At 61.1% G+C, this 17216-nt stretch overlaps 2 protein-coding genes across 8 annotated transcripts; one reads left to right on the forward strand and one right to left on the reverse strand.

Moving 5' to 3' along the window:
* Nucleotides 1–3764: 3764 nt before the first annotated feature.
* ATXN7L3 (ataxin 7 like 3) lies at nucleotides 3765–12264 on the forward strand. 6 transcript variants are annotated; one of them, XM_055130633.1, is made up of 13 exons: nucleotides 3765–4153; nucleotides 6436–6546; nucleotides 6851–6983; nucleotides 7220–7391; nucleotides 7527–7624; nucleotides 7760–7782; nucleotides 8075–8141; nucleotides 8302–8387; nucleotides 8758–8826; nucleotides 9019–9062; nucleotides 9202–9273; nucleotides 9442–9599; nucleotides 9688–12264. In XM_055130633.1, the coding sequence occupies exons 2-13, from the start codon at nucleotides 6496–6498 to the stop codon at nucleotides 9834–9836; spliced, it is 1122 nt and encodes a 373-aa protein (XP_054986608.1). In that variant the 5' UTR covers nucleotides 3765–4153; nucleotides 6436–6495; the 3' UTR covers nucleotides 9837–12264. The 6 variants fall into 6 exon arrangements, with proteins under 6 accessions (XP_054986608.1, XP_054986610.1, XP_054986606.1 ...); XM_055130635.1 differs by lacking the exon at nucleotides 3765–4153 and adding an exon at nucleotides 4572–5168 and having other exon boundaries at nucleotides 9442–9575; XM_055130631.1 differs by lacking the exon at nucleotides 3765–4153 and adding an exon at nucleotides 4673–5168.
* Nucleotides 12265–12346: 82 nt separating this feature from the next.
* Nucleotides 12347–15661, reverse strand: TMUB2 (transmembrane and ubiquitin like domain containing 2). 2 transcript variants are annotated; one of them, XM_055130638.1, is made up of 3 exons: nucleotides 15538–15661; nucleotides 13662–14210; nucleotides 12347–13500 (listed from the first exon to the last, which is right to left on the reverse strand). In XM_055130638.1, the coding sequence occupies exons 2-3, from the start codon at nucleotides 14183–14185 to the stop codon at nucleotides 13134–13136; spliced, it is 891 nt and encodes a 296-aa protein (XP_054986613.1). In that variant the 5' UTR covers nucleotides 14186–14210; nucleotides 15538–15661; the 3' UTR covers nucleotides 12347–13133. The 2 variants fall into 2 exon arrangements, with proteins under 2 accessions (XP_054986613.1, XP_004621052.1); XM_004620995.2 differs by lacking the exon at nucleotides 15538–15661 and adding an exon at nucleotides 14931–15413.
* Between the last annotated feature and the right edge of the window lie 1555 nt (nucleotides 15662–17216).

The following is a 17216-nucleotide window of genomic DNA, read 5'->3' on the forward strand; positions in this document are numbered from 1 at the left end:
GTTACTCCTGGCTTTGCACTCAGGAATTGCTCCTGGCAGTGCTTGGGGGACCATATGGGATGCCAGGGATCGAACCCAGGTCGGCCGCGTGCAAGGCAAACGCCCTACCCGCTGTGCTATCGCTCCGGCCCCCTGTGTTACATTTCTTAAAAAGCTTTTGCCCACCACGGACTGCATTTCCTCACCTCCCACTCACCACACCCGTATGGGCCACCAAATCATCCATCGTTACCTGTAAATGGTCTCTGGTCTGTCTCATGCCAGCCTGTTCCACTCTGCTGCTCTTCACTCCATCCTAGCAGTTCAGGCTGTTCTAAGAAACTCCAGTTATCACCCAGAAGTATCCGTTCAGCTGCAGAGACTGCTCTTCCAAGCTGCAGGTTGGACAGCCTTGCGGGTAACTTATACCTCACAACCCCAAATGATCCCTGAGCACATGGGCATTCAACCTAGAGCAGAAGCCTTTTCCCTCCCTTCTTTCCACATGTATCTGATCGCCTAGACCTGCCCCGCTTTGCTTCCTGCCTCTCTCAGCAATCTACTCTTCACTGCTGCCACCCATCCGAGTCATGCCACCAGCACCGCTTAACTTTGCACAGACCCAGGACCATTCTCCCTGCAGACACTCCAGTCCATCCTTGAACTTAAGCTGCCACAGTTTTCCATGGCTCTACAGATCAGCAGCTTCTGTTCTTCCCCCACTTCTTCCCAATCACAAAGATCCATAGACCCATGTGCCCTTTCTCTGTCTCTGTCTCTCGCTCATGAGAGGGTGGTTTGGAGCACACCTGAAGGTACTCAAGGGCTATTCCTGGCTCTGTGCTCAGGAAACCGTGTACATCGACAATATTACTTCCTGTACTCTCCCGCCTCCATTACGTTCTTCGAGCCATGCTTGGCCCAGGGTCTTGGTACTATTCTCCCTGTGCAGAACACCATCTCCTCAGCTCTGTTGGTTTTCTCGTCCTGTAGGCCTCTGCTCAAAGGTCATTTCACAGAAAGGCCTTCTCTGATCTTCCTCTCCAGGGAGGCCTCTGCCTTTTCCTTGTCCATGTATCTTTTTGCTTATCTTTTGTTTTGTTTTGTTTGGGGGCCACACCCAGCGGTGCTCAGGGCTTACTCCTGGCTCTGTGCTCAGGGGACCATGTGGCATGCCGGAGATCAAATTGAACCGGGGTCTGCTGCATGCAAAGGATACACACTACCCACTGTATTATCGATCCGGCCCTGTTCACTTTTCTATCTTGCCTGTGTACTCATTACAGTAGGCCCGAAATCCCAAATAACTGACAATTTGAAACCCAAACATTTGCTGAATGAGTAAGCATGATGGTCCTCCAGGCCCAAAGAGATCTGATCAAGCACTTCTTCGGTTTTGGTTTTGCTTGGGGGTGGGGGCAGGTACATCCAGTTGGCCTGACAGAGCTATTGCCCCTGCTGGACTCTGCCTTCCTCATCCCAAACCTCAAACCCTTCTCTTCCCAGGGCCTGGATCCGTGCAAAAGCACTCCTGCCACCCTAGAAACTTCCTACACAGCTCTCTGCCTAGCCTAGTTTACTCAGGGCTTCACCTACAAGGCCACTTTGGGGGTTTCTGACACTTGCTCCCCCACCCCCTGATGTAAAGGCCTGCTATTTGTTTTACTCACTAGATTACATTTCTTCTATACTAGATTTCATAGGTTTGGGAATTTTCTCCTCTTTTGTCTTTTTTTTTTTTTTTCTTTTTGGGTCACATCCAGTGATGCACAGGTGTTACTCCTGGCTCTGCACTCAGGAATTACCCCTGGTGCTGCTCAGGGGACCATATAGGATGCTGGGAATCGAACCTGGGTTCGCCGTGTGCAAGGCAAATGCCCTACCCGCTGTGCTATTGCCCCAGCCCTCTTTTGTCTTTAAGATCATACCCAGTGGTGCTCAGGGCTTCCTCCTGGTGATACTCAGGGGACCAAATGTGACATGGGGGTGGAACCCAGGGTCATCTGTGTGCAAGGCAAATGTCTTAGCTGCTTTATCTTCTCTCTGACCCCTAGGGGCTTTCTTTTGGTTTGGGGTTCACCTCTGGTAATTCTTGGGGGACTATTCAGTGCTTGGAATCAAACCCAGGCCTCACACACGGAAGGCAAATGTTCTTGGCCACTGTGTCACCTCTCCAACCCCCTCATCAGCTGGTGAGCTGTAAGCACCACTGAGACATGGTCTGTGTGTCTCTCTGCCCCTGTGCAGTCCATGTTGACTGATGCTCTGTGGAGACGAGGCGGGAGTCCACAGAAATCCCAGGCATGGACCGACGCATAGGACCTCTTAGCTGGTAAGTCTTTGGAGTAAGGAGGGCCCTGAGCAGGAAGGCCAGGAAGGGTTTGTGTAAACTGGGTGGAGACAGAGGGGCCTGTGGTCATTGACTTCTTCAGCTCAGGATGCGCTGAGCATATTCAAAGAAACGCAACAGCAACTTGGTTTTATTGTTTTTGGTTTTGGTGGGCCACACCCTGCGGTGCTAGGGTTTACTCCTGGTGGGCTCAGGGGACCAGAAGGAGTGCTGGGTACTGAACCCAGGTAGGCCACGTGCAAAGCAAGCGCCCTACTTGCTGTACCCTATCCGGCCTCATGGCAGCAGCTTGGAACCAGGGAATTCCTGAGCCATGCTGCAAAGGGTCCTCAAGGTCTGGCCCCAGACCCAAGTCCATTCACTTGCTAAGAATCTCTAATCAACAGGACTTGCTGCCCAGGGACACTGGTATACCCCAAAGAACACTGTCTTTTTTTTTTTTTTTTTTTTTTGCTTTTTTGGGTCACACCCGGCGATGCACAGGGGTTACTCCTGGCTCTGCACTCAGGAATTACCCTTGGCGGTGCTCATGGGGACCATATCGGATGCTGGGAATCGAACCCGGGTCGGCCGCGTGCAAGGCAAACGCCCTACCCGCTGTGCTATCGCTCCAGCCCCCAAAGAACAGTCTTTCTGTGGGGTGCTCACCGCCACTCCATAAGGCAGCTCTGGGTTAAAGGTTCCTTCAGCACCTCTCCTCAGCCACGGGAACCTGCTGCTTGGATGGTACCATCTGGCCTACACACCTCAAAGTGACTGCTGAGCACCAAGGGTGTTGGGCAGTTCCCCAGGAGCCTCCCTATGGCCTCCGAGGTCCTATTCTGAGGACACCTTCGCCCAGATCTGAGTGGCCTACCTGCTCCCTGCCTGTCCCAAAACACTTCTGTCCCTCTTTAGAGTCAGAGACATCTAGTGCCTTCTTGGCTGACCATGACCTGACTCATCCCCAGGGCTCCCCCCCACCCCAAAGGACCCTTCCCCGATCAATCCTTCCTGCTGGCCCCTCTGCACTGCCCTGGTATTCGGACTATTCGGCCTATTTTTTCTGTCTCTACCTGCAAATGACCCACCTTTTCAGGAAAGCATTGTTTTGAGTGCATCTTTGCACCCCAGTACTGGAAGCACCCTAAAAATTCTTAGGGAGGGGGGAAGGGGGTTAGAGAGAAGACTAGGCGCTTCTCCTGAGCCCAGACTTTCACAGGACCTGACTTGCCAGCCCCCCTTCCCCCCTAGCAGCGAATGAGGTAGGTGCGATTCCGAGGCGGCTGGCGCTGGCAAGGAGGAGCCCCGGGGGCCGCGGCGGGGTCACGTAGCTGCCCAGGCGCCTGGCTCCCTGACGCGCGCCGGCCGCCCTGTGCAACGCAGGACGGCCACCGCAGTCCACGGCGGCAGAGAACTCAAGCGCCGCGACCAGAAGCGCGGCCCGGGCGAGGGCAGCTGCGCACCCTTGCAGCGTCCAGGCCTCGGGCGCGGGGTCCCCGGGATGGGCGCCGCTCGGGCCCCTAGGCCCTCTGCTCCGGGGGAGGGCGCGGCGAGCACGCGCCGCGGGGACATCCCCAGGGGAGCAGCCCCGGGTCGGGAGGCCGGCTGAGAGGTGGGGGGTCCGGCGTGGGATCCGGAAGCAGGAAAGGCCAGCAGGTGTGGGACCTAAATTCGGATGAGGGCGGGGAGGGCGCTCGGTGCAGAAGGGCGCCCGAGACCCGCCCAGACACGGAGAACCGGGAATCCGACAAGCCCCTCCGGCTCCGCGGCTCTTCTGCCTCAAGTGCTAACTGCGCCCCACTTCAACTCGGCCTCTTCACAGAAGTGGCTGCACGCTTCGCGGTAAACGCCGGGGTGGGGGGGCGCGGGCGGGCGTGTGCGTGAGTGTGTGGAGGGAGGGGGGAAAGCCGGGAGCCCCGAGGGAAGGGCGGGGAGCCTGGGCCGGAAGGCGTCCCAGGCTCGGCCGGGAGCCGGCGCTCTCTTTCGACGCCACCCGCTGCCCCCGCCCCGGAGCCGGCCGGGACGGCACAACGTCTCCGCCCCCAGCGCACCGCGCACCTCACCTTGAACGCCGCCCCACCCACCGCCACCCGATTGGGCCGCTTGGACCCAGGCGACGCTGCCATTGGCCGAGGCGGCCCCGGGAGGCCCCGCCCCCTCCCCGCCCCCGCCCCCATCCGCCGGTACTTTGGACGGCGGCGTGGCGCCCCTCCTCCGCGCCCGGTCCCCGCCCCCTGGAGCAAATGCTGCCGAGCTGCGGCCGCGGGGCAGATGCACGCGCTTGGGCCCGGCTAGCAGGCGCGAGCAGGCGCTGGGCGCGCGAAAGCGAAAGAAGGAAGAGGAAGGGAGGGCGGGGGCGGGGTGTCGAGGAGGGGCGGGAGGAGGAAGAGGAGGAGGTTGGAGCGCGCTCGCGCCTGGCCCCGCGCCCGCGCGGAGGGAGGGGGAGAGGGGCGCGCGCGCGCACGCTCGCGCTCTCGCTCGCTCCATCCATCCATCCTCCGGTCGCGGCACGCGCGCGCACTCCGGGCTCGCGCCGCACCCCCCGCCCGGGAGAGGCGGGCTGGAGTGGGGGGCGGGGGGAGGGGCGCGCGGACGGCGCGCGGACTGCGCGCGGGCGGGGTGAGGTGAGGAGGAGGAGGCGGCGACGGGACGAGAAGGGAGGGGAAGGGGCCATGGCCGCCCGGTGAGGCGGCGAGGCGGGGGGGCGGCCCGACCCCCCGGCCCCGGGCCCTGGGCCCCGGGGGGCGGCGAGGACGGACCGACGGACATGGGGCTCCGGAGCAGCCGCCGCCGCCGCCGCCGCCGGAGGACGCGGCCCTGAGAGGCCGCCGGGCCCCGGCGCGGCCCCCCGGGCGGGGTAAGTACGGGACGGAGACGGAGACGGGGCGGGGGAGGGGCCTGCGGGGGGCGGGGGGCGGGGACGGGGCGGGGCTTGGGCCCCCTCCCCCCAGGTCTGGGTCAGCGCCCCTTCCCCTCCCCCCGGCCGACGCGGAAACGCCCGGCTTCCCCGGCTGCCCGGCGCGGCCGGGGCCCCCTGCGCTCCCCCTGCCTGGGTCCCCCCTGGGCGGGGCAGGGCCGGCCGGGGAGGGGGCGCGGGGCCTTTGTTAGGGAGCCAGGCCCCAGCCCCCGGGACAATAGAGGCACCGTCCCGGACTCGTCTCCCCGGGCGGGCGGGCAGGGCAGCAGCGGGGCCGGGACGCGTCCCGCGCCGCCCCACTCTCCAGGGCTCGGGCTGTCCCGGGCCGGCGCGGCCGCGGGCGGCCGGACTCTCCTCCCCCCGGCGGTATGATGCAGCAGCCGTGCCGCAGGGACCGGGGAAGAGCCGAGGCCCGGCCTCCCGCCCTCCCCTGTGCCCCTGGCGCGTCCGGCCGTCCCCACCCCACTCCGGGCCGGCGGCCCCGTCCACTCGCACCCCTCCGTCCAGGGATTCCTGGACTTTGGGGCTCTTGCAGAGACTTCCGGGCTGCCCCCCAGGGAGGGAGGGGGGTGTTTGAAGGAACACCAGGTAAGGGGAGCGCCCACTTCTGGCATGCCATCCCCTCCCCGGCCCTGCCCTCCGCGAGCCCGGGGTGGCCACAGATGCCCCTCGCAGGCTTCGGTGGGCGCGCTCCCCTCCTGGAGTGGCAAGCTTGTGCCCGGGGAAGGTAGCGTGGGTGAAGGTTGTAGGGTGCAAGGGCCGGTCCTACTTCTGGTAGCAGTACCCCCCCAAGTGGACATCCTGGCTGAAAGCAGAGGTGACTCTGAGGAGAGCCTGGGGAAAGCGGGGTGCTGTTGAGGAGTCTGTGCAGTTCTCTGCCACACCCTGTGGGTTTGCTTTGAGGCCTTAGAGTTCCTTCTCCTCCCCCTGCTGCATTGCACCATGGGTATGGAAGAGGGGTTTGAGTTTGGGGGAGCGGGGGGCAGCTGCTGCCTCCTGGAGCCCCAGCCTCGGATGGGGAGCGGGGGCTGTGTGCAGCCTGGGAAACACCAGGCCCTCTTCAGCGTGTGGGCCCTGGGGACCCTCCAGACTGGGGAGGCCCTGTCCTGCCAGCAGGGCGAGCTCTGGGCAGCGAGGTGCGGAGGGGAGGTGGCAGGCCTTAGCGGTGCCTCGGACTCACATCAGCACCCCCACCCCCTGTGTGCAGCCGTGTTGCCACCCGCTGTGCTATGAGCAGTCAGAGCGCCGTCTCCACAAGAGTTTACAAATGAAAATGGAGGAAATGTCTTTGTCTGGCCTGGATAACAGCAAACTAGAGGTGAGGGCTCCCCCACATGTGCCTCTGGCTTTTTCTCTTAGTGTCTGTCGCTAAATCTGGCATCTGCTCCGAAGAGGAATTTGGGTGGTCCGCCTGTCTCCTTTAAAGGGAAGAGCCAGCTGGGGGGGTGGGGGGACCCAAAGACCCAGAGGAAGAAAGGACATGAAGTCAAGGGGGGGGGATGACCAGGAGAGCGGCTCTGGGGCCCGGCCGGGCCAGCCGGGCCTATAGCGAGTGGGAGCTGCTCTCAGTCCAGTGGCTGCGGCCCCGTGACCGCGGCCGTTCTCCCCCCACCCGGGCCCAGGCCATCGCTCAGGAGATCTACGCGGACCTGGTGGAGGATTCTTGTCTGGGATTCTGCTTCGAGGTACACCGGGCTGTCAAGTGTGGCTACTTCTTCCTGGACGACACGGACCCTGATAGCATGAAGGATTTTGGTGAGCTCCAGGGAGGACGGACCGTCCGCGGGGCCCCAGGCCCTGCCCTGCGAGTAATCAGCGCTAACAGGTTGGGAAGCAGTGCCAGGCAGAGCCTAGTGCAGAGCAGATGCCCCCCACCCCCCTCAAGCACCCGCTTAGGCAGTGCAGTGAAGATGCTATGGAGCCGAGGGTGGGAACTGCCAGAGGTGTGAGGGTCCCGCCTGCCCTGACGGTCACGCCGCTCCTGTCCCCAGAGATCGTGGACCAGCCGGGGTTGGACATCTTTGGACAGGTTTTCAACCAGTGGAAGAGCAAGGAGTGTGTCTGCCCCAACTGCAGCCGCAGCATCGCCGCCTCCCGCTTCGCTCCCCACCTGGAGAAGTGCCTGGGGATGGGCCGGAACAGCAGCCGGATCGCCAACCGCAGGTGAGGGCCCGCCCCTGCGCCTTCCTGGGGAACAGGGTGGGTGGTACCTGGTCCTGGGTACCCACCGTCCCTCGGAAGTTGGGGGGCAGGCAGGGGAGCCTTGACACCCCTCCTTCTCTTTCCCGCTCTCTGCAGGATTGCCAATAGCAACAACATGAACAAGTCTGAGAGTGACCAAGAGGATAACGATGACATCAATGACAACGACTGGTCCTATGGCTCAGAGAAGAAAGGTGTTTGGGGGTCCGGGGAAGCTCGGGGGCAGGGAAGGGCATATGCCATCCCACAGTGGTGCAGGGGAGTGAGCTGGGAGACCAGCTTTGTTCTTCCTTTGGTGACCTTGCTCTTTGTCTTTCTATTCAATACAGCGAAGAAGAGGAAGTCAGACAAGGTGAGATCCCGGACAAGCCTAAGGGAAATTTGGGCAAAGGACCCATGGCCTCTCCGGGGACAGGGAGTCCTCAGGGGTCTTGACTCAAGTCCGAGATCACTGGGTACCTCTCGGGGTTTGGGGATGGGGGTGTGTGTGTGGTGGACCGGAGGGCAGCAGAGGCTTCTGAGGGCTGATAGGCCTCTTAGTGGGGGACCTGGGGACAAAGAGGAACTTGAGGCTGTTTCTTTGTCAAATATTTTTTCCTTCCCTGGGTTCTCGGCTCCCCCTTATCGTTACCCTTTCTCCAAAGCTATGGTATCTCCCATTCCAGAACCCTAATTCCCCTCGAAGATCCAAGTCTTTAAAACACAAAAATGGTAAGTGGGGCCGGAGGAGCATCTGAAGGGATGCTGGCAGTGTCTTCTGGGCCAGTGCTGCAGGGGAGGGTGGAGGCAGGGGACTGGAGGGAGGACAGGGGCATTGAGGGAGGGCCTGTGATCCTTCTGTCACCCCCACTTCCTCTCTGGTTATTTTCAGGGTTCTCTGTCTGTACCTCTGCATCAAACACCCTTCCCCTTCTTTTTTCTTCTTCAGGGGAACTTAGCAATTCGGATCCTTTTAAGGTGAGTCTGGGCTGCCCCTCTGCGGTCCTCATTAGCTCAGGGGTCGGGTGGGACTCCTGCTTCCTGGGTTAGAGAACTTGAGCCAGGGACACTTCCCCTCCCTCTACCCGTCCTCCCTTCTCTCTCTCTCCCCCTCCTTTCTCCTCCCTCCCTCTCTCCCCCTCCTTCCCCTCCCCGTTCACTCTCCCTCTCCTTATTCACTCTTTCCCCACCTCACTCCTTTCCCTTTCTTCCCCCTCATCCTCTCTCACCCCCCTCACTTCCTTGCCCTCCTCCCCCCCCACACCCTGTCATTTGGGATAGCTGGAAGGACCTCTCCTGTGCCCAGCCCATCTGACCTGTCCGCCTTCTTCCTCTCCTCCATCCTCAGTATAACAACTCCACTGGGATCAGCTATGAGACCCTGGGGCCAGAGGAGCTGCGGAGCCTGCTGACCACGGTGAGGAAGCGGAAGGGCCAGAACCCTGGAGAAGCCAGTGACCACTGTGTCTTGCAGTTTCTCTAGAACTAGATTTTTGGGCGTCTGGTAGTCTGAGGCCACTGTCAGGGCCATTTCTGCTCGGGCAATCCAGCGTTTGTACCTAGAGCAGGTTTCTCTTCGTGCCTCTTTTTCATCTTCTTTCTCTTGCAGCAATGTGGGGTGATTTCTGAACACACCAAGAAGATGTGCACAAGGTGAGCTCAGAGCCAAGAAGAGGGGGTGGGGGTCCCCTGCAGCTAGTCCTTGGGCCTGGGTCTGGGGCTCTTCATTCGTCTCTTGCCCGTCCAGTGGGAGAGGCCACCTCCTTAGGGTCTGGACATTCACCCCCTGCAGGTCCCTGCGCTGCCCACAGCACACGGATGAGCAGCGGCGAGCTGTGCGGATTTATTTCCTCGGACCCTCGGCGTAAGTACCCACCGTCCAGGACGGGTGTTGGGGTTACGCAAGGATTCCCCACAGCCCTTTGTGCGTTGCTTTGGGTCACACACGGTGGTGCCTGGGGGGCCTGAGGTACCCACGAGATCCTGCATGCAGAACCTTCACGCAGCCTTCCTCGCACTCTCCCCTCCCCAGCGTCCTTCCGGAGGTGGAGAGTTCCCTGGATACTGACAGCTTTGACATGACTGACAGCCAGGCCCTGATCAGCCGCCTTCAGTGGGACGGCTCATCGGACCTCTCACCCTCCGATTCAGGCTCCTCCAAGACGAGTGAGAACCAGGGGTGGGGCTTAGGTAGGTGCCGCTCCCGGGCCTGGCCAGAAAGCCCCTGACACTGCTCTTGCCGCCACCTGACCCTCCTCCGCTGTGCCCCCTCACTCAGGTACCAACAGCTCCGAGTCGCGGAAAACCAAGAAGAAGAAATCCCATCTGAGCCTGGTGGGGACTGCCTCCGGCCTGGGCTCCAACAAGAAGAAAAAGCCAAAGCCACCGGCCCCCCCAACGCCCAGCATCTACGATGACATCAACTGACTTGGGTGCAAAGGATAGCCTTTGGCTGGGCAGAGCCCTCTTGCCAGACCCCCGCCCGGGTGGCAGAGCCTGGCGAATGGACGGCTACTGGGGGTCTGGGCTCGGGAAGCTTGATGAGCCAGGCAGACAGAGGACCCGGTTATGCGCCCCTGGGGGGTGGCGGGGTCCTCTGCGATGGTGCACGATCCCTCGGCATGCAGGACTCAGACCTGGACATATTATGCCTTGGACATAAGTTTGGTGGGGAGGCGGTTTTCCTATTTATTCTGTGAGTTACTGGATGTCCAGCTAGGCCCGGGGCCTGACTTGGGCACAGTGCCAGGGCACTGCCTGCCCCCCACCCCAGGAACTGGACTAAGCCCTGCCGAGGAGCGCGGTTGCTCCCCGGGAAGCTGTGGGTGGAAGCTGAGCCTGGAGGGAGCCGTGCCCAGCTGCCCTCAGCAATGTGAATGGGTCCGGTGCTTGGAGCTGAGGGGGCAGGGCTGGGCGCGCCCTGTCTGTGCAGACCCTGCCGCGTGCATGCCCCCCGCCCCGGGGGCCGGCAGGCAGGCACAGCGAGCTGTCTGCAGGGGCAGACGTCCAGATCTGCCACCGCCATCCCTGCCCCTCACAGGGGCAGCCCCTTCCCCTCAGTCCCCACGGGCCTCCTCTGCAGCAGGAGCTGTCCTTGTGTGGCTGGGCGCCAGGAAAGGGCCCCCGGCCTCAACAGCTTCAAGGAACAGGCGAGGCGAGGGTAGGAAGAGGGAGCTGGATGTCAAAGTGACTCCCCTCGCCTCTCCTCCCTGACCCGGGCTGGTGAGGAGCGGGGGCCCAAGGGGAGAGGGAACGGTGCTGCTTTATTTGAAATGTTTTTCTTACCTCATTCCCTGCCCCAGGAAGGGGCCCAGCCTCACCCTCCTGGGGTGGCCCCACGTTCCTCCTGCCTACCCTGCCCCACTGCCCTCCCGGGGCAGCCCGAGTTCCCAACTGCTGCTTGCCACGCCCCTCCCCCACCTCGACCAGCTTCAGTTCCTCCCGGATGCTCCTGCCGCCCAAGCCTGCCCTCTTTCCCCTCCCGTAGCCGCTTTTAAGTTATTTATTCTGTACTTGTGGTTTGGGGCTCTGAGGAAAATCCTAGTCTTTTTTACCTCTTCCCCTTTGGCTGAGAGTGGGCCGGGGAGGGAGAAGAGGGGAGTCTGATCGGGGCTGTCCGTGGAGAAGGAAGGGGTGCCGTGCCTCGGCACTGCCCTCTGGGACGGTCATGCCAGTGTGCTCACCTGCCTGGTCTACATCGGAAGAGATGTACCACCCTGCCGCCACTGCCCGGCAGCGCGGGCTGGGAACAGTGTTGGCGATGGAGCGGGCCCTGAGCCACGGTCCCCTGCCCTCTGCCCTGAGGAGCCAGCCCAAGTTTGGGTAGCTAGTACCCAGGACTGGCCGGACTGATTGGGGTTAGGGACCCTAGAGGGTTAAGGGAACAGAGAGAGACTGGGCAGGAATGCCCTGTCAGAACCCCATTCTCTCCCTGGGGTGGTTCGAATTGCAGCTGACACCTGGTTACAAATTGGTTTTTAGCCCAAGAATTGTGATTATTTTTAAAAAAGCCAAACAAATGTTGGCAGGAGTTCAGACTAAATCCTGGGGCCTGGGTTCCTGTGTTCTTGACCTTCGACTCCCTTCCAGGGGGAAGTAGAGGAGGATCTTGGTGAGCCCCCGGCCTGTCCCCGACCTACCAACCTGCACAAGCTTGGGGAGTGGGGTGCAGGTGGAGGGAGGCAGGCCCTGGTCACTACCTTTGAGGCAGCTCAGGCCCCACAGACCCTTCCCTTCCCCTCTGGCCTCACCTCCTCCCTCTTCTGATTGGAGGAGGGAATAGTGGGAAGCAGTTTGGGAACTGGTTTGTCCACATCAACTTCCCCATTGTTTCTGGCCCGCCCTCAGGGCAGAGCCCCCTGCCCAGGCTGGGTAAGCCACGGGCTTGGTCTAGCAGGAACCCTGAGGGAGCAAGCCCTTTTCTTTCCGGGGAGAATGTGCCCCCCCCCACCCCCATGTAGTCAATAGGGGCTAGGAGCTCCCCTCCCCTCCCTCTTTAACAGCAGGCTCTGTGGGTGTCAGTTCCCATCCTCCCCCACCCTGGCTAGGTGTTGTCCACCCTGTATCCTATCATGTGTCTGAGTGTGTGTGTGGGGGGTTCTGTACTAATTTCCATGGCCGGTGGCTTTTCCTTCCATGCATCACTCCCCCCCGCATGCCCAGGGGCCACCCGCCTGGCATTACCGCATGCTGGGGTCATTGGGGGAGGGGGGTGGGGCTCACGCTGTCCTGTGGTCTTGAGATTTTTATTTTTGCATATGTAATCCATCCTGTACAGGTAGCTAACTTTGTAAGCGCTGTGTATCTCCCCTGCCCCCATGGCTGCTGGTGTAAATAAATGCATCTCCCGTTGGTAGCCCAGTCTACCTGCCCTCATTGCCTCGGTGGTGGGGAACAGAGCAAAGCCACTCCTGTGTCACAGAAAGATGCATCACAGCTACAAAATGGAACTTTATTGAGTCAAGGGTGTTGACCCTCCAGGAGTCCCAGAGAGGCAAGGGCCTAGGGCCCAAAGTTCCATACCCTGACTCGTCCTTGGAGCCGGGCAGGGTAGGGCGCTGGCTAGGGGCCAGAGCAGTCTCCTGCTTACAGCCTTAGGCCTAGGGTAGCAGCAGCTGTGGCCTGGCCTCTCCCAGTGCTGGGGGCTTGGCACTGTGCCCCGGTCCCCTGACTGAGCTCTATAAAGGACTATTAAAAAAGAAAGAAAAAACAAGCAAAGTGCTCTGATAAAAGGGAGACCACTGCAGTCCTCCTGCGGGGGCAGACAGACCTGCGAGCACGGCCTGCCTGTGGGACTTGGGTGTCAGGAGACAACTGCGGTGGACTGACACTGCTCCCGGCTCCCTGCCTGAGCAGACGGGCCATGCTGAGCGCCCCACCACCACCCTGGGGTGCTGACAAGTGGACATGCAGGACAATAGGGAGAGTGAGGGCCACAGCCAGGAGGGGTCCTCAGCCCGGCTCCCCACTCTGCAGGGCCACCGGCCCACCTCTGTCCCTCAGGACCCTACGAGTGAAGGAAGATGACACCCTCGCTTCTGGGTTGTGCTTGGAGGGGCAGGTGGTCCCCTCGTGGATGTGCCGGGAGGTCTTCCACCTGCCTCCCGGTCCTGCAGGGAGGACCCTCTGGCCTTCCCATCCCTCCCTCCCAGGCCCTTGGGCCCAGCTCTGGTCAGGAAAGTGGGGCGGCTGCGGAGGAAGATCATGCCTTTCATTCCCCCGTCCTTATCGTCCGTACATCCCGAATACTAGGAAACTGAAGAAGACCGTGACCCCCACCAGGGAGACCGTGGCAGGTGCTGTGAAGAACTGGCGGTAATTGATCCGGAAGTACCAGACCACCCCCAACAACACCACAAACACCGGCACCATGAGGCTGCCCACACTGATGCCCAGGCTGGGTGGCTCTGTGGTCGAGGAGGGGCCCAGGGCGGCTGAGGGACCCGGGGCACCAGTGCCTGGGGGCGAGCGGTGGCAGTGAATGACACAGTTGTCTGTAATGTTCAGGGAGCGCAGGGTGCGGGCCGGGTCTTGCAGCAGGCGGCCCTGGTAGATGAGTTTCATCTGACTCTCTTGTCCGGGGAAGTACTTACTGCAAGGGTGAGGAGAAGGCAGGGATAAGGAGGCAGCAGGTGGGCCACGGAAGCAGGGCTAGGTGTCTCAGGGAGCCAGCTCCTACCCCGAGGAGGAGCTGCACTGGCCCTCCCCCTCCTTGACTGGCCTGTCCCAGCACCCCCTTTCCAGCCCACTCACCTCTTCAGTGCACCCACAGTATCCTCGGGTCTGGCCACCGCCAGCTCCTCCGTGTCGTTAAGGAACTTGAGCCGCACGCTGATGAGGCCAACGCTCTCCTCGGCGCGCACGGCGGGCTCAGGGCCGCTGCTCTCGGGGCCCGCTTGTCTTTTGGGCAGCCCTTGGATGTCAAGCAGATGCTCCAGGCCGGGCTCCACACCACCCCCGGCGCCGGGCTCCCCCGCAGTGTCTCCCCCACCTTCGCCTGCCTCGTCAGCTTTCTCCTCATGTCCCTCCGACGGGTGGGAGAGTTCGGCTGGCTCAGGGGTGCTCTGGCCGGCCACCAGATGGTCCACGTGCCCCAGGTGGAGGACAGAGGTGTCGCCTGCTGACACAATAGTGCCCAGGAGGTGGTTGCCACCGCTGTCGGCCACATAGGTGGAGAGCCAGGCCAGGACCAGGGCCAGGATCAGCACCACCATGCCCGCCACCACCGTCACCTCGTTCCCCACCCCCTCGATGAGGGTGACATCAGACAGCTCCATGGCCTGGCTGCTGACCGGGTCCACACTGCAGGGACAAAAGTGAGGAAGAGTGTCAGAACCAGGTCACTGCCAGCGTTTTTTGTTTGTCCAGCCAGGCCAGCCCTGGGAGGACACGGGAACCGAGGGTCCCGTGGAAGGGGAAACACCCCTTCCCAAGGCCGGAACCCCCAGCTACCACTGAGGATGCGGCTTTGCCTCCTGTTGGGTCTCAGGCCCCCAAGGAGGTGCTGGGGGGGACGACAGCCTCTGGACCCTGAGGCTGCCGCGAACAGCCCCTCCAAGGCCACGTGCGGGGCCAGACGGCGAGATCCGGCCTCAGGAGGAGAGCCGGGCCACCGCACAGGGACAGCTGGGGGGTACCCCTCAGAAGAGACACTGCAGAACCGGCGGCCTCTGCGACCCTAGCGGCCCGAGGGGGGGGAATCAGCGCCCCTCCCGGGTGCCCAGAGGGTCTCAGGGCCGCAGACCACTCTCGAGGGGGCGTGATCTGGAAGATTCCGCGCGAGCGCCCGGTTCCCCCTCCCTGGCCGTGCAGCTCCTCCCTCAGCAGAGTCTGGGACAGAGCGGTGGGGTCCCGGCGGTCCCTGGGGCCATCAGGACCCTCTGTGCGACCTAACATCCTCACTTCGTGCCTGGGCCCGGGGCGGCGGCGCGGGCAGGTCCCGGGTCGCCTCTCCCCGGCTCTGTGTAACCTTGGCCACCTCAGCTTTCTCATCCGCGAACTGGGGCGAAGGCCGGTACCTACCTCAGGAGGTTTCTCTGCAGACGACTGGAAATCATGGAGACACAAACGTTTAGCACAACGCCTGGCACGTTGCGCCCGTCCAATAAACAGATGGCAGCAATATTTACTTGTCACGCGCACAACTAGCCCCCACGGCGGGGAAAGGTGAATGTCATCGACCCGGGCGGCAGGAAACGGGCGAGCAGACGCGAGACGGGGCTCTGGGGCGGGAAGGGCCGGCGCGGAGCCCGGGGCTCGGCCGCGGAGGCCGCGTCTCCCTGCGCCTGAGGAGGGGTCCCCGACTCCGCCCTCTCCGAGGCGAACGCGGCGCGCGGCGCCGGGCGGGGTCCGAGGGCGCACGCCGCGCGGCTGCCGGGGCCCGGGGCGCGGGCTCCAGGCAAGCGCTCGCGTCCGTCAGGGGGAGAGGCGGGCGAGGGGGTCACAAACCATCCACACCCCTCAAGCCTCGGGGCGGGGCCAGGAGACGGGGGGCGGGGCTTGGGAACGCGAGGAGTCATGGGAAATTAAAGGGCGCTCGGGCTGGTCCTGTGCCGGCTGGGGAAGCAAGCCTCACCTGAAAAAGCAAGGCTGAGTGTTTTGACTTCGCCAGGAAGGCCCACAGACTCACCTTTCCACAGGGGACAGGGGAGGGGCTGGCGATCCCCGATTCTGTCCGGCTCCGGGCTCTTCCGGCTTCTCCCGGAAGCTGTTAGAACCAGCGACCGGAAGTCCCGCCCCCACGCCTAGCACTGATGACGCAAAGCTACGTAAGGCGGGCTGACGTAAACGTATTCTTTAAATAAAAGGGACCGGTTTCGCCGCTGGACGAGGGGCGGGGTCATTATTGGCGGGATGTCGGCCTTTTCGTTGAAGACCACGCCCACCTGTGGGCGTGACCCAGGACGGCCGGGGTGAGAGGCGTGGCCTGTTAAGTCGAGCTGAGGCGGGGCTCAGATGAGATGGGTGTGGCTTGTCGGGGGCGTGGCTTCGCTGGTGGAAACTCTAGCAGGCTGGCACTTTTGGGCAGAGAGCGAGCCGCGCTTCCCTTTTCCCAGCCTTGTACTTCCGGCCTTGCTCCCAGCTGGGAGCTAATTTTTTTTTTTTCCCTGTTCTGCTACTACGCGCTGCGGGTAGCGGGATCTGTAAGGACTGGTCTCCAGAGCCCTAAACTAACCGGGAGACAGGCAGGAGGCAAGTGTAGTCATCAGCTCATCTGGAGTTCCCGAGAATGGAACTTCAGGCGTGTGGGAACTTGGTAAATAGGGCTCAGATTCGGCGCAGTTTAAGATACAAGAAAAACCGGAGCTCAGAAAAGACGGGAAGAAAAAGTTCAGCGTCCAAGAACTTAATCCAAAAATTTCACAAGGACTTTTAAATATATATATATGTGATGAGAATGTTGCTTTTTGGTGAATTTCAAAGCAGAAATAGTGCAGATGGGCAAGTTCATAAGCAAAAAGCTCCGTGATTTTCACCAAATCAACACATTGGTGGAACCAGCACTTAGGTCAAGAAACAGAGAATAAACTTTGAAGCCCTTTGTTACTCTCTTTCGTTAATAGCTTCCAAAGAGTGATCACTACTCTGGCTACAGTCATCTTGGTTTTCTGGTTTTGTACTTCGTATAAATGGAATCAAATGGTACTTTGTTGTCTCTTTTCTTTTTCAAAGTCCTTTTAATTTTTTTGTTTTGGGGCCACACCCAGCTTTGCTCCAGGCTTACTCCTGGCGTGCTTGCAGGTCCATATGGGGTGCCAGGGATTGTACCTGGGTAGGTGGTGTACCTGGGTAGGGTAGCCAGCACCTGACCCGCTGTACTGTCCAACTGGCTTCCTCTTTTTAATTTTTGTGTCTAGGTGTGAGGTGGGGTGTATTGGGGGCCACGCCCACCAACCCACAGTGCTCAGGGTTTGCTCCTGGCTCTGTGCTCAGGGATCACTGTTGATGGGGCTCAAGGGATCATCATATGGGGTGCCAGGGATTGAACACAGGTTGGCCACAAGCAAGGTAAACACCCTACTGATGGTACTATCTCTGATCCGGTTTTTTATTTATTGTTTGACTGTATGTGATTTGGGGGGCACATCCTGGTTGCCGGTGGCTCTCCCAGCTCTGTGCTTCAGGGCATGCTCTGAGGGTCATGTTGTGCTGGGGATCAAACTTGGACCTCCTGAATCCAAAGCCTGCCCTCAGCCCGCTGAGCTTTCTCCAGCCCTATTTAAAAATCTTTATGATAGTAAAGTATACTTGATAATTACCGCCACTTTAAGGACTTTTCATGACTAATTCAGAAGACCTTTTTTTTTT

Source organism: Sorex araneus, chromosome 3, assembly GCF_027595985.1.
Source record: "Sorex araneus isolate mSorAra2 chromosome 3, mSorAra2.pri, whole genome shotgun sequence".
NCBI classification, from domain to species: domain Eukaryota; kingdom Metazoa; phylum Chordata; class Mammalia; order Eulipotyphla; family Soricidae; genus Sorex; species Sorex araneus.

Bases quoted from the DNA above. Each gene is read 5' to 3' on its own strand.
- ATXN7L3 (XM_055130633.1), top strand. From the start codon at position 6,496: ATGAAAATGGAGGAAATGTCTTTGTCTGGCCTGGATAACAGCAAACTA. The intron at 7,392-7,526 runs GTGAGGGCCCGC...CGCTCTCTGCAG, and splicing joins AGCCGGATCGCCAACCGCAG to GATTGCCAATAGCAACAACA. The intron at 7,783-8,074 runs GTGAGATCCCGG...CTTTCTCCAAAG, and splicing joins AGAAGAGGAAGTCAGACAAG to CTATGGTATCTCCCATTCCA.
- TMUB2 (XM_004620995.2), bottom strand. From the start codon at position 14,965: ATGATTTCCAGTCGTCTGCAGAGAAACCTCCTGAG. The intron at 14,211-14,930 runs GTAGGTACCGGC...TTGTCCCTGCAG, and splicing joins CTGCAGAGAAACCTCCTGAG to TGTGGACCCGGTCAGCAGCC. The intron at 13,501-13,661 runs GTGAGTGGGCTG...TCACCCTTGCAG, and splicing joins ACTGTGGGTGCACTGAAGAG to TAAGTACTTCCCCGGACAAG.